Raw genomic sequence first — 12129 nt, forward strand, 5'->3', positions numbered from 1 at the left:
GTCTCCCACAGGAAGGGTTCCTGCAGCAGAGGTCTCTCGACGGCTTCCTGGGTTGGTTCTGAGCCAGCCGGTGGTGTTGTGGTGGAGGTTTTCTGCGTCGCACTCCTGCAACTGTGGACCTTCAGGTGTGGCCTTTGGGTGTGGCTGGAGTCCTGGGGATGGGGGATGTTGAACAGCCCGGTCCCTGTCCCTCTGCAGGGGAGGGGCCCCGTGGGAGCTGCACCCCCACTGGGGCCTTGAAGGGGTGAGGGGCGTGCCCGCGCCGCTGACGGGCCCCTCCCCTCCCCCGCAGGACAAGCTGTCGCCCCTCTGTAAGGAGCAGCAGGTCCTGGAGCCTCATGGGAGGGCAGGGATGGCGCTGGACCTGGAGCCTGTGACCCACTTCCCCTTGCTGGCCCTCCAGGGCAGTGCCACGCCTGAGCTGCCAGGTGGCCCCAACGTGGCCCCCAACAGCTCCTGGTCCAGCCCCCCAGAGCCCGGGTCCCCGCAGGACCTGGTGACTGCAGGAGCGATCGGGGCTGTGCTGTCGGCGGTGGGCGTGGTGGGCGTGGCAGGCAATGTGTACACGCTGGTGGTCATGTGCCGCTTCCTGCGTGCCTCCGCCCCCTTGTACGTCTATGTGGTCAACCTGGCACTGGCCGACCTGCTGTACCTGCTCAGCATCCCCTTCATCGTGGCCACCTACGTCACCAGGAACTGGCATTTTGGAGACGTGGGCTGCCGTGTCCTCTTCAGCCTGGACTTCCTGACCATGCACGCCAGCATCTTCACACTGACCATCATGAGCAGCGAGCGCTACGCCGCGGTGCGGAGGCCTCTGGACACGGTGCGGCGCGCCAAGGGTTACCGCAAGCTGCTGGCCCTGGGCACCTGGCTTCTGGCACTGCTGCTGACGCTGCCCATGACGCTGGGCATCCGGCTGGTCCGCAGGGGCTCCAAGAGCCTCTGCCTGCCAGCCTGGGGCCCCCGCGCCCACCGCGCCTACCTGACGCTACTCTTTGGAACCAGCATCATGGGGCCCGGCCTGATCATAGGGCTGCTGTACGTGGGCCTGGCCCGGGCCTACTGGCGGTCACAGAGGGCCTCCTTCCCGCGGACGGGGCGGCTGCCGAGCCCCAGGGTGCTCTGGCTCATTCTCGGCATTGTCCTGCTCTTCTGGGCCTGCTTCCTGCCCTTCTGGCTGTGGCAGCTGCTTGCCCACTTCCAGGAGGTGCTGCCGCTCAGCCCTCGGGCCGCACGCCTGGCCAACTACCTGACCACCTGCCTCACCTATGGTAACAGCTGCATCAACCCCTTCCTCTACACCCTGCTCACCAGGAACTACCGGGAGCACCTGCGGGCCCGCCGCGGCCGCGGCCCCCCCCGCCGGCCCTGCCTCCCGCCGGCTTCGGGCTGTGCACCGCGCCCCAGGAGCCAGCGGGCCACAGAGGCCCTCATGCTGTCCCCCGCGGCCCCGGGGCCCGTGTCCGAGAGTCCCCATGTGCCTCTGGGGCAGGGGTGACCAGAGATAGGCAGGGGAGGGCCCCAGCCCCTTCTCAGAGGACCCCCGTTCCCGGCCGACCCCGCTGCTCCAGTCTGTCTGCACCTCACGCCCGGCCGACCCCGCTGTTCAGTCTGTCCACGCCTCACTCCTGCTGAACCCGCTGTTCAGTCTGTCTGCCCCTCACGCCCGGCCGACCCCGCTGTTCAGTCTGTCCGGCCCTCACGCCCGGCCGACTCCGCTGTTCAGTCTGTCCGGCCCTCACGCCCGGCCGACCCCGCTGTTCAGTCTGTCTGCGCCTCACTCCTGCTGACCCCGCTGTTCAGTCTGTCTGCGCCTCACGCCCTGCTGACCCCGCTGTTCCAGTCTGTCTGCGCCTCACTCCTGCTGACCCCACTGTTCAGTCTGTCTGCCCCTCACGCCCGGCCGACCCCGCTGTTCAGTCTGTCTGCCCCTCACGCCCGGCTGACCCCGCTGTTCAGTCTGTCCGGCCCTCACGCCCGGCCGACCCCGCTGTGCCTGTCTTCTCGGCTCTCTTCTGGAAAGCTCCTTGCTCTCCCTTCCTGGTGCCCACTTGGGCTTCGTCAGTGTCGTCGTTTCCCAAAGGCTCTGGCCAGACCCAGCCTCTGAGGAGCTAGCGATGCAGCCTGCTGAGGCCGCATCACCCCGAGCAGCAGCCCCAGAGCCCGGCTGCGCCCGGACCCATGGCCAAGGCTCTTCTCCCTCCCTATGCACCCCTCCTGCTTGCTCTAGCTCTGTCCCCGAGTCCTCAGCGGGTGGCACAATAAACTCTGTGCTTCTGAGTCCTGCCTCCACCGGCATGGATGCCCACGGGGTGGGGCAGATGGGGGGCTGAGGTGGGGAGGAGGCGTCTGCCTTGGGGATCCCCAGTGGCCATCTCTGCTGTCCCTCTTCTTTGGGGTAGGGAGGTGGGCGGGGGCCGCACTGGCAGGGTGGGCCGGGGGGCGGGGGCCGCACTGGCAGGGTGGGCCGCACTGGCAGGGTGGGCCGGGGGGCAGGGGCCGCACTGGCAGGGTGGGCCGGGGGGCAGGGGCCGAACTGGCAGGTGGGCCGCACTGGCAGGGTGGGCCGGGGGGTGGTGGCCGCACTGGCAGGGTGGGCCGGGGAGGGGGGGGCGGGGGCCGCACTGGCAGGGTGGGCCGGGGAGGGGGGGGGGCGGGGGCCGCACTGGCAGGGTGGGCCGGGGGGCCAGGGCCGCACTGGCAGGACTCAGTGCTCTGTACAGGTCTTGCCCTGGTGACCGCGGCCCTGCAGAGCTTGTGTTCCCTGCCACATGGACAAACAGTGCTGCTGGCCCCAGTGCTGCCAGCCATCCAACCGCTGCCCATGCCAGGCCCCCCCCAACCCCACGCCAGGCCCACACCCCAACCCCACGCCAGGCCCACACCCCAACCCCACGCCAGGCCCACACCCCACACCAGGTCTGTTCCCCCATCCCGCCCCACGCCAGGCCGCCCCCCACACCAGGTCTGTTCCCCCATCCCGCCCCACGCCAGGCCGCCCCCCACACACTGTAGGTGGCAGAGCACTCACACCGCGAGCACAGGTAGGTGCTGACGCGCTGCTCTGCGCCTCTCGAGGGGCGCGCACACGTGCACGTGTGGACTGCAGCAGCCCCTGGCCCGCTCCCCCTCCCCCCGCACCCCACGCCGGGGCAGCCACAGCCCAGCTCCAGCTGCAGCGCGGCGAGTGCCAGCGAGCTGATTCATGGAGTCTGTCTGGCTTGAGGACCTGGCACCACCTGGCCCTGCCCTGCCAGCCTGGCCAGCCTCCCTGGTCCGAGGCCACGCTGGGGTCCTGGCAAGCCCTCAGACCCAGCCTGGCTCCCCAGGGGTCTGATGCCGGGCAGGACAGGGCGGACGGCAGAGGACTGCAGAACAGGAGATATGCAGGTGCGGTATACACAGACATGAGTGATGACCCCTGCCTTCCAGCACCTGCGGGGACACAGCCACAGCTGAACCCACCGGTCGCGGCCCCGTCCCCACGCAGAGCCCACCCGTTGCAGCCCCGTCCCCACGCAGATTCCACCCGTCACGGCCCCGTCCCCACACAGAGCCCACCCGTCACGGCCCCGTCCCCACGCAGAACCCACAGTGCAGAGCCCACCCGTCACGGCCCCGTCCCCACGCAGAACCCACAGTGCAGAGCCCACCCGTCGCGGCCCCGTCCCCATGCAGAGCCCACAGTGCAGAGCCCATCGGTCACGGCTCCATCCCCACGCAGAGCCCACAGTGCAGAGCCCACCCGTCACGGCCCCGTCCCCACGCAGAGCCCACAGTGCAGAGCCCACCGGTTGCGGCCCCGTCCCCACACAGAGCCCACCCGTCACGGCCCTGTCCCCACACAGAGCCCACAGTGCAGAGCCCACCCGTCACGGCCCCGTCCCCACGCAGAACCCACAGTGCAGCGCCCACCGGTCACGGCCCCATCCCCACGCAGAGCTCACCGGTCACGGCCCTGTCCCCACGCAGAACCCACAGTGCAGAGCCCACCCGTCACGGCCCCGTCCCCATGCAGAGCCCACCCGTCACGGCCCCGTCCCCACGCAGAACCCACAGTGCAGAGCCCACCCGTCACGGCCCCGTCCCCACGCAGAACCCACAGTGCAGCGCCCACCGGTCACGGCCCCATCCCCACGCAGAGCTCACCGGTCACGGCCCTGTCCCCACGCAGAACCCACAGTGCAGAGCCCACCCGTCACGGCCCCGTCCCCATGCAGAGCCCACCCGTCACGGCCCCGTCCCCACGCAGAACCCACAGTGCAGAGCCCACCCGTCACGGCCCCGTCCCCACACAGAACCCACAGTGCAGAGTCCACCGGTCACGGCCCCATCCCCACGCAGAGCCCACAGTGCAGAGCCCACCGGTCACGGCCCCGTCCCCGCGCAGAGCCCACCCGTCACGGCCCCGTCCCCACGCAGAGCTCACAGTGCAGAGCCCACCCGTCACGGCCCCGTCCCCGCGCAGAGCCCACAGTGCAGAGCCCACCCGTCACGGCCCCGTCCCCGCGCAGAGCCCACAGTGCAGAGCCCACCCGTCACGGCCCCGTCCCCGCGCAGAGCCCACCCGTCACGGCCCCGTCCCCATGCAGAGCCCACAGTGCAGAGCCCACCCGTCACGGCCCCGTCCCCGCGCAGAGCCCACAGTGCAGAGCCCACCCGTCATGGCCCCGTCCCCGCGCAGAGCCCACCCGTCACGGCCCCATCCCCGCGCAGAGCCCACAGTGCAGAGCCCACCCGTCACGGCCCCGTCCCCGCGCAGAGCCCACCCGTCATGGCCCCGTCCCCACGCAGAGCTCACAGTGCAGAGCCCACCCGTCACGGCCCCGTCCCCACGCAGATCCCACAGTGCAGAGCCCACCCGTCATGGCCCCGTCCCCGCGCAGAGCCCACAGTGCAGAGCCCACCCGTCACGGCCCCGTCCCCGCGCAGAGCCCACCCGTCATGGCCCCGTCCCCGCGCAGAGCCCACCCGTCACGGCCCCGTCCCCACGCAGGTCAGCAGTCACCATCGCTTGGCATTTCCGGGCAGCCGTGACTGTGTGGCTCCAGGATGCCCGTGTGGTTTGCACGCGGTTTGTAAGACGAGGCTCCAGCGAGGAGTCTGCTGGGGTTCACTCCCAGGCATCACCCATTGGCCAGGCCCACCCCTCCGCAGGAGGGCAAACTAACCATGGACAGAACCAGAAAGTGCTTCACGGCAGCGCTCCGGATCGGAGTTGGCGAGCGGGCTGTAACCTAGCCAGTTGGCACTGAGAGGTAAGCAACACAGCGCTTTTCCAGTGAGTTTTTGGTCACCCTGCTCTCCCCTGTGCCTGAGGGCCCAGCCTGACTTCCATCTGTAGATCGGCTGTTCTGGACACTGCTCTCTGGATGTTTCAAGGGTGGTCCCCGGCGCTCAGTGCTTCATTGCCTCCAACTCTGAGAGGCCCTGGAAGACTGGTCAGCTTGTTTGTCCCAGTCACATCTGTGGATATGTGGGCTGCTGCTGCTGTGTGGGGACGCCTAGGAGGGGAAGGCCGGGGAGGGGAAGGCGGGGGCAGCCGGAGCACAGGCCTCACTTCCTGGATGACCACAGTGCCGGCCGCGCGCGGCTCCTCCTGGGGTTCAGGCCCCCCACCTCCTCCTCTCAACACTTCTGGGCAGCATTGCCTTTTGGTTTTACTTGTTTAGGGTTTTGTGCTGGTTGTGGGATTTGAACTCAGGGTCTGGGCACTGTCCCTGAGCTTTTGTGCTCGAGGCTGGTGCTCTACACTTGAGCTGCAGTGCCACTTCCAGCTTTTTCTGTGATTAATTGACGATAAGTCTCACAGATTTTCCTGCTCAGGCTGACTTTGAAAATCCTTAGGTCTCAGCCTCCTGAGTAGTTAGGGTGACAGGGGTGAGCCACTGGCGCCCAGCAGCACTGCTTCTATACTAAAAGAGCAGCTGCTCTGGGTGAACTTGGGTTAATAACCACAGCTCTGTAACATCTACCACCATCGACACTGACTGCACACCGTCCAGAGCTGGCCTCCATGCTGCCCTGGCCCAGCGTGGTCAGCAGATGTGCACAACTGCACACACCACACATGCCCTCTCTCCTGCCCAGCACCCAAGGCACCAGCCCATACCAAGATCCCACAGCCCAGAGGCCCAGTTCCTAGGGTGAGGGGAAGAGGGAGGAGGGGAAGAGGACAGGAGGTGGGCACCAGAGGGGGCAGAGGAGGGGGCAGCAGAAGGCAGCAGAGAGCCTGGGGAGGGAGGGAGGGCACAGTGGAGGGCCACATGAAGCCCCATGCTCAGGGTGGGACCTGACGAGATCCAGCCATGGTATGGTGAGCCATGGGGGCTCTGGGGTCCATGGTCTCAGGAGCCATGGGGGCTGTGGGATCTGTGGTCTCTTCAGCCATGGGGCTGTGGGATCCGTGGTCTCAGGAGCCATGGGGCTGTGGGATCCATGGTCTCAGGAGCCATGGGGCTCTGGGGTCCATGGTCTCAGGAGCCATGGGGCTCTGGGGTCCATGGTCTCAGGAGCCATGGGGGCTCTGGGGTCCATGGTCTCAGGAGCCATGGGGGCTGTGGGATCTGTGGTCTCTTCAGCCATGGGGCTGTGGGATCCGTGGTCTCAGGAGCCATGGGGCTGTGGGATTTGTGGTCTCAGGAGCCATGGGGCTGTGGGATCTGTGGTCTCGGGAACCATGGGGGCCATGGTATTTTTTTTTTTTGGGTCCTGTCGTGGGGTCTGAACTCTGGGCCTGGGCACTGTCCCTCAGCTCTTCAGCTCAAGGCTAGTGCTCTACCACTAGAGCCATAGTGCCACTTCTGGCTTTTTTCATTTTGCTTATGTGGTGCTGAGGAATGGAACCCAGGGCCTCATGCATGCAAGGCAAGCGCTCTGCCACTGAGCCACCTTCCCAGCCCAGGGCCATGGTATTTATTGGAAGCTGTGGGACTGGGATCTGTGGTCTTAGGAGCCATGGTAGCTGTGGGAATCTATAGTCTCAGGAACCACGGGGCTGTGGGATCCGTGGCCTTGGGAGCCATGGGGCTGTGGGATCCGTGGCCTTGGGAGCCATGGGGCTGTGGGATCCGTGGTCTCAGGAGCCATGGGGCTGTGGGATCTGTGGTCTCAGGAGCCATGGGGCTGTGGGATCCGTGGCTTTGGGAGCTGTGGGGCTGTGGCATCTGTGGTCTTAGGAGCCGTGGGGGCTGGGGGGGCTGTGGTCTCAGGAGCTGTGGGGGCTGAGGGGGGGGATGTGAGATCTGTGGTCTTGGGAACCATGGATGGGGTCTGTCAAGGCTGTTGCTTGTCTGATGGGTGAGCACATGGGCCAAGGCCATAGAGGTGAGGACCAGGCTTCTTGGCTGTTAAATGTCATCTCCCCCACACCCAGACTTGCTGGCAAAGGAGAAAACACTAGAATGTCTGTGCAGTGCCACCAGCTTGGGAGCACAGTGCCCCGTGCATTTGTCTCCAGAGGGTGGGGAACTGCCCGGGCCCCCTGCTGTCCAGGGGGTGGGGAACTGCCCGGGCCCCCTGCTGGACCCCAGAGCTCCCACGACATCCTGCAAGGCCTAGCATGCCAGCTCCACCCGGCCCCAGAGGGAGGAGCCCGTCCAGCCTGCTTGGGTCCAGCTTTATCACTGGTCCGTCCTGGGTGGCAGCCGCTGGATGGAGTGGCCAGGCGGGAGGCGAGGTCTATGGCTGGACTCAGACTGCCTGTCCCTCAGGCCACGGGATACAGAAGGGGAGATTCTGGGGCTTGGTGTTGACAACAGTCAGAAAAGGGAGGCAGGGCCCTGGGCCACAACACCCAGCTGTGCCACGGGGGCGACTGCCCACAGTCCAAGTGAAACCCAGGTGGCGTTTTATGCATGGGTGCACCGATGTAAAACCATAGAAGAACGAAGAAGAAATACCAGTGACAGTCACAAACAGGAAAGCGATGGCAAGCCTGACCCCAGCTCCACTACCTGAACGTGAGGAGGGAGCATGCTGGCGGAAGGTGTCCTTTAGAATTCAGAGCAGAAGCCGGGCGCTGGCGGCTCACGCCTGTAATCCCAGCTACTCAGGAGGCTGAGATCTGAGGATCGCGGTTCAAAGCCAGCCCGGGCAGGAGAGACCGTGAGACTCCTATCTCCAACAAACCACCAGAAAACCGGAAGTGGCGCTGTAGCTCAAGTGGTAGAGTGCTCGCCTTGAGCTGAAGAGCTGAGGGACAGCGCCCAGGCCCGGAGTTCAAGCCCCACGACCGACAAAAAAAAAAAAAAAAAAAAAAGAATTCAGAGCAGAAGTGCTGCAAGCAGCCGGAGAGTGGCGGCCGGGGGGGGGGGGGGGGGGGGGGACCTCCCTCCACCGGAGCCCTGGGGCCGGGATGTGACCCGGGGCCCGGCACTTGCCTAGCTCACACCAGGCCCTGGGTTCCTTGTAATAATAAAAATAAACCGAGCTGTGTGGACGGTCAGGACTCTGGCCTGAGCAATAGGATTTTACCCTAAAATCCAAGAGTCTGATGTGGGCACCTGCGGTCACGAGATCCCTGCTTCCTTCAGGGCTGCCCAGTCCTGCATCCTGCACAAGACCACCTGCTGTGGAGAGGAGGAAGGGGTGGGTGAAGAGGCCGGGAGCAGGTGGAGAGAGAGTGGGGTGCAGGCCCGTGCTGCCTGGCTCCTGGCACCTGCCCTGCCCCAGGCTCTGCCCTTTCCGGGTGCCCACCTCCCTACTCAAGCGAGGTTCAGTCCCCCACCTCGCCCTGGGCCCAGGCCGTCCTGCCTTTGCTTCGTGAGTCTCTGTGGTGACTGCCCTGTCTGTGTCCAGGGCAGGAGCAGAGCCTGTTCAGGAGGAAGTGGCAGGATGAAGGTGGGATGATGGTGGAGGACTTCCATCAGCCAACAGGACCCTCACCCCCAGCAGAGCGCCCCAGCAAGAGTTCTTTCTGCCCATCAAAAGCAGGCATCAGTGGGTCACGCCTGAGATCCTAGCTACTCGGGAGGCTGAAAACTGAGGATCATGGTTCAAAGCCAGCCTGAGCAGGAAAATCTGCGAAACTCTTTATCTTCAATAAACCACCAGAACACCACAAGTGGCTCTGTGGCTAAAGTCATAGAGTACTAGCCTTGAACAAAAGAGGCTCAGAGACAGCACCCAGGCTGAGTTCAAGCCCAGGGCATGGCACGCGTGTGCACACACACACACAAGCCATGGCTCGCCAAGGTGGCCACAGGCAAAGTCCAGGGGACAGGACTGGAACTGAGCTGCCCACAGCACCTCTCTCGGCTCGGTCCTGCGGCCCCCACACAAGTGCCCAGAGGCCGTGTTCTGGCTGTTCAGCATGACTGCTGGTTCTTCACTCGGCCCCGCAGTCCCTGGCCTCTTCTCTGGGTCCTGACGGTGCTGACGCTGTGCACACCGACCTGTGGCCTCGGTTTATTCTCTGTGGTTTCCAGATCTGCTGATGGACGAGGCCCAGAGTGCTGGCCACGGCAGGGGCATCTGGTTCAGTGTGGGGCGAATGCAGACAAGGCCACAGTGCTGTGTCTGCTTGTATGCTCCCACGAGAACCAGGCAGAGGAGCTGCCAGGTGCATGCAGCTTTTCCGACCTGAGCCACAGCCTGGGTTCACTTAGGGGAGGAATTTCTTCTCATGGAGTTCACGAAGAATCCCTTTGTGAGCAGGAGGCTAGGATGGAAGGTACAGTAGATTCAAGCTTCAGTCCATGGGGCTTACTAAGGGGCAGGAGAGGGCTTTTTCTATAGTGGGGGCTCGGAGCCAGGGGACCCATCCCTCTGCCTCGGTTTGCAGTCCAGCTGCCCCAGCTGAGAGCCAAGTCGGAGGGAGGAAGGTGTCCCACCAGCTGTGGGCCCCATGAACAGGACAGCAAAGGCCTGGCATCCAGTGAGTGAGCACACCAATGAATGAACAGAGCTCCTGGTGAAGGCTGCAGACTGCTAGTGCTGTAATAAAGGCTCCAATATCCCATCTTCCGAAGCGTGGCTTCTCTGATAAGTTACTGCACTGGGTTCGAGTGGCCAGGCTGGTTTACCAGGCGTCCTTGTGTATGCAGCACTAGGCTGGCCTGTCTCCAGGCAGCTTTGGCTGGGTTGGGGTTTGGTTCAGATCCTCTCTCCCTGGTGGAGGGTATGGATGCCCCCTCTCCCAGGATGCTGGCATCTGTCCGTGGGCACTGTGCTCATCCATGGGTGCTACCTGGACTGTGGGTGACAGTGACCATGCTTGTGGCATGAGAAGGAGCTCTTCCTATCAAGAGTCTGCAGGCAGTGTGGGGGCAGGGGAGCAGTGTAGTGGGGTACAGGGCACAGGGTGCAGGGCCCGCCACATCCTTCAGAAGGCACGGTGGGGCTTCTCCTCACCACACACAGCTTCTCCGCTTGAATTCCAGACGGATGACATGCACACATACAGCCAAAGGCAGGCGGCTCCAGCCTCAGGCCTTGTCCAGACTGGCAGGAGCCCAGCCACACATGGGGTTTGGAGACCAGTTCTCCTAGGCCCGACCCAGAGCTGCCGGCTGGGCTGGGAGGTCAGCATCCCGAGGGCTCAGCTGTGACCCAGGCCGCTCTCTGCCCCCTCCCTGGGGCCTGCACAGCCTGGGTGGATTTCGGGGTCTCGGCCAACCCTGGCGTCCCCTCCGAACCCCTCACCATCCCACCCGTGACCCGTGTGCCCAGGCCTTGCAGGGTGTGAGGCTGGCCTGCTGTCCATCAAGGTGGCTATGCAGGAATGTGGTCCTCCGCCTGCCAACCAGCGCCAGCCTCTGCAGACTCCAGCAGACCACAGCCCCTGTCTCACCCCACAACTATGTGCCATGGCTGGCTGTCTGGGACAGTGGCCTTGTGCGCTGGCGGTCAGTGCTGGTCCCTGTGCCAAGATCCCTTCAAGAACTGGGGCCTGGACTGGACTTAGCCAGGGCCTGAGAGGGCAGAAGAAACAAGAGCTGAAATGCAAATGCAGGTCTGGACTGCCTGGGCCAGAAGCCTCCACAGGGCATCCAGGAGCCCAGGGGTTGAGAGAGCGGAATAGGGAGGGGAGGGGGGAGGAGCAGGAAGGGCTGCAGGGGAAGGAGGCCATCTGGCACCTGCAGACTTCTCCCAGGGTGACCCAAACCCACCCTGGGACTGGCCCCCTGAGAGATGGCAGTGGGAGGGCTGCCTGACACCCCGCCTCACATGGCTCTCCCCCACCCCCCGCCATGGCTCCCGAGTTCTTGGGCCCTCCGAGCTCCCACAGGGCCCAGGGCTAGGGACACTGAGGAGGGTGGTGCAGGAGGGGTGAAGCCTTTGTCCAGGAGCCTTTGTCTCCACCCGGGGCCCTCCCAAGTCCCCCCAGTCCCTCTCTGCAGCTCTGCGGCCCCTGGGCAAAGGTCAGAAGGTGGAGATGGCCAAGCTCCCAGTGAAAGACGTTCTGTCGCCTCCCCAGGACTCGGGAGCTGCAAGCTCCTACTGGCTGTTTGTTTTTTAAGTTTATTATATGTGCACGTGACATGGGATGCCGTCGACCATAGACAAAGTAAGATGACTTCATAGTCTGACATCTCCTTCTCCGGTGCTGGAGGTTGAACTCAGAGCTTTGTACTTGCTAGGGAGTACCACTGTGTTAACTTTCTAGATCTTAAAAGGTGTCATGGAGAGCCTGGCGCTGGTGGCTCACACCTGTCATCCTAGCTACTCAGGAGGCTAAGATCTGAGGATTGCTGTTCAAAGCCAGCCCAGGCCAGAAAGTCCGTGAAAAACTGGAAGTGCACTATGGCTCAAGTGGTAGAGCGCTCGACTTGAGCTGAAGAGCTGAGGGACGGCGCCCAGGCCCAGAGTTCAAGCCCCACGACCAACATTAAAAAAAAAAAAAATGTTATGGAGGTAGATCCAGATGTAGCTCCATAATGGCCAAAACGTCCTCCATGGGCAGGCCCAGGCTCCAGCCCCTCCCCTGTGCCTCGAAGGGTGGTACCCAGCATGCAGCAGGGCAGGGGCAGGGCAGGGCAGGGACAGGGTGAGGGGCAGGGCAGGGTGAGACTGATGGAGGCCGGTGGAAGTTTCATGGAGGCTGGCAGAGGATGATGGAGGCTGGTGGAGGTTTATGAAGGCTGGTTGGAGGCTGGTGGAGGAAGATGAAGGTTAGTGGAGGTT

The 12129-nt window shown here is 64.3% G+C and overlaps 1 protein-coding gene across 1 annotated transcript; it reads left to right on the forward strand.

The window, feature by feature from the left end:
* The first annotated feature begins 352 nt into the window (after nt 1–352).
* Uts2r (urotensin 2 receptor) lies at nt 353–1501 on the forward strand. The gene has a single exon (XM_042696599.1). The coding sequence runs from the start codon at nt 353–355 to the stop codon at nt 1499–1501; it is 1149 nt and encodes a 382-aa protein (XP_042552533.1).
* Nucleotides 1502–12129: the final 10628 nt, after the last annotated feature.

Source organism: Dipodomys spectabilis, unplaced genomic scaffold, assembly GCF_019054845.1.
Source record: "Dipodomys spectabilis isolate Male_0828 unplaced genomic scaffold, ASM1905484v1 ptg000208l, whole genome shotgun sequence".
Classification (NCBI taxonomy): domain Eukaryota; kingdom Metazoa; phylum Chordata; class Mammalia; order Rodentia; family Heteromyidae; genus Dipodomys; species Dipodomys spectabilis.

Excerpts from the sequence above, each read along its gene's own strand:
- Uts2r (XM_042696599.1), top strand. The coding sequence starts at position 353 with ATGGCGCTGGACCTGGAGCCTGTGACCCACTTCCCCTTGCTGGCCCTC.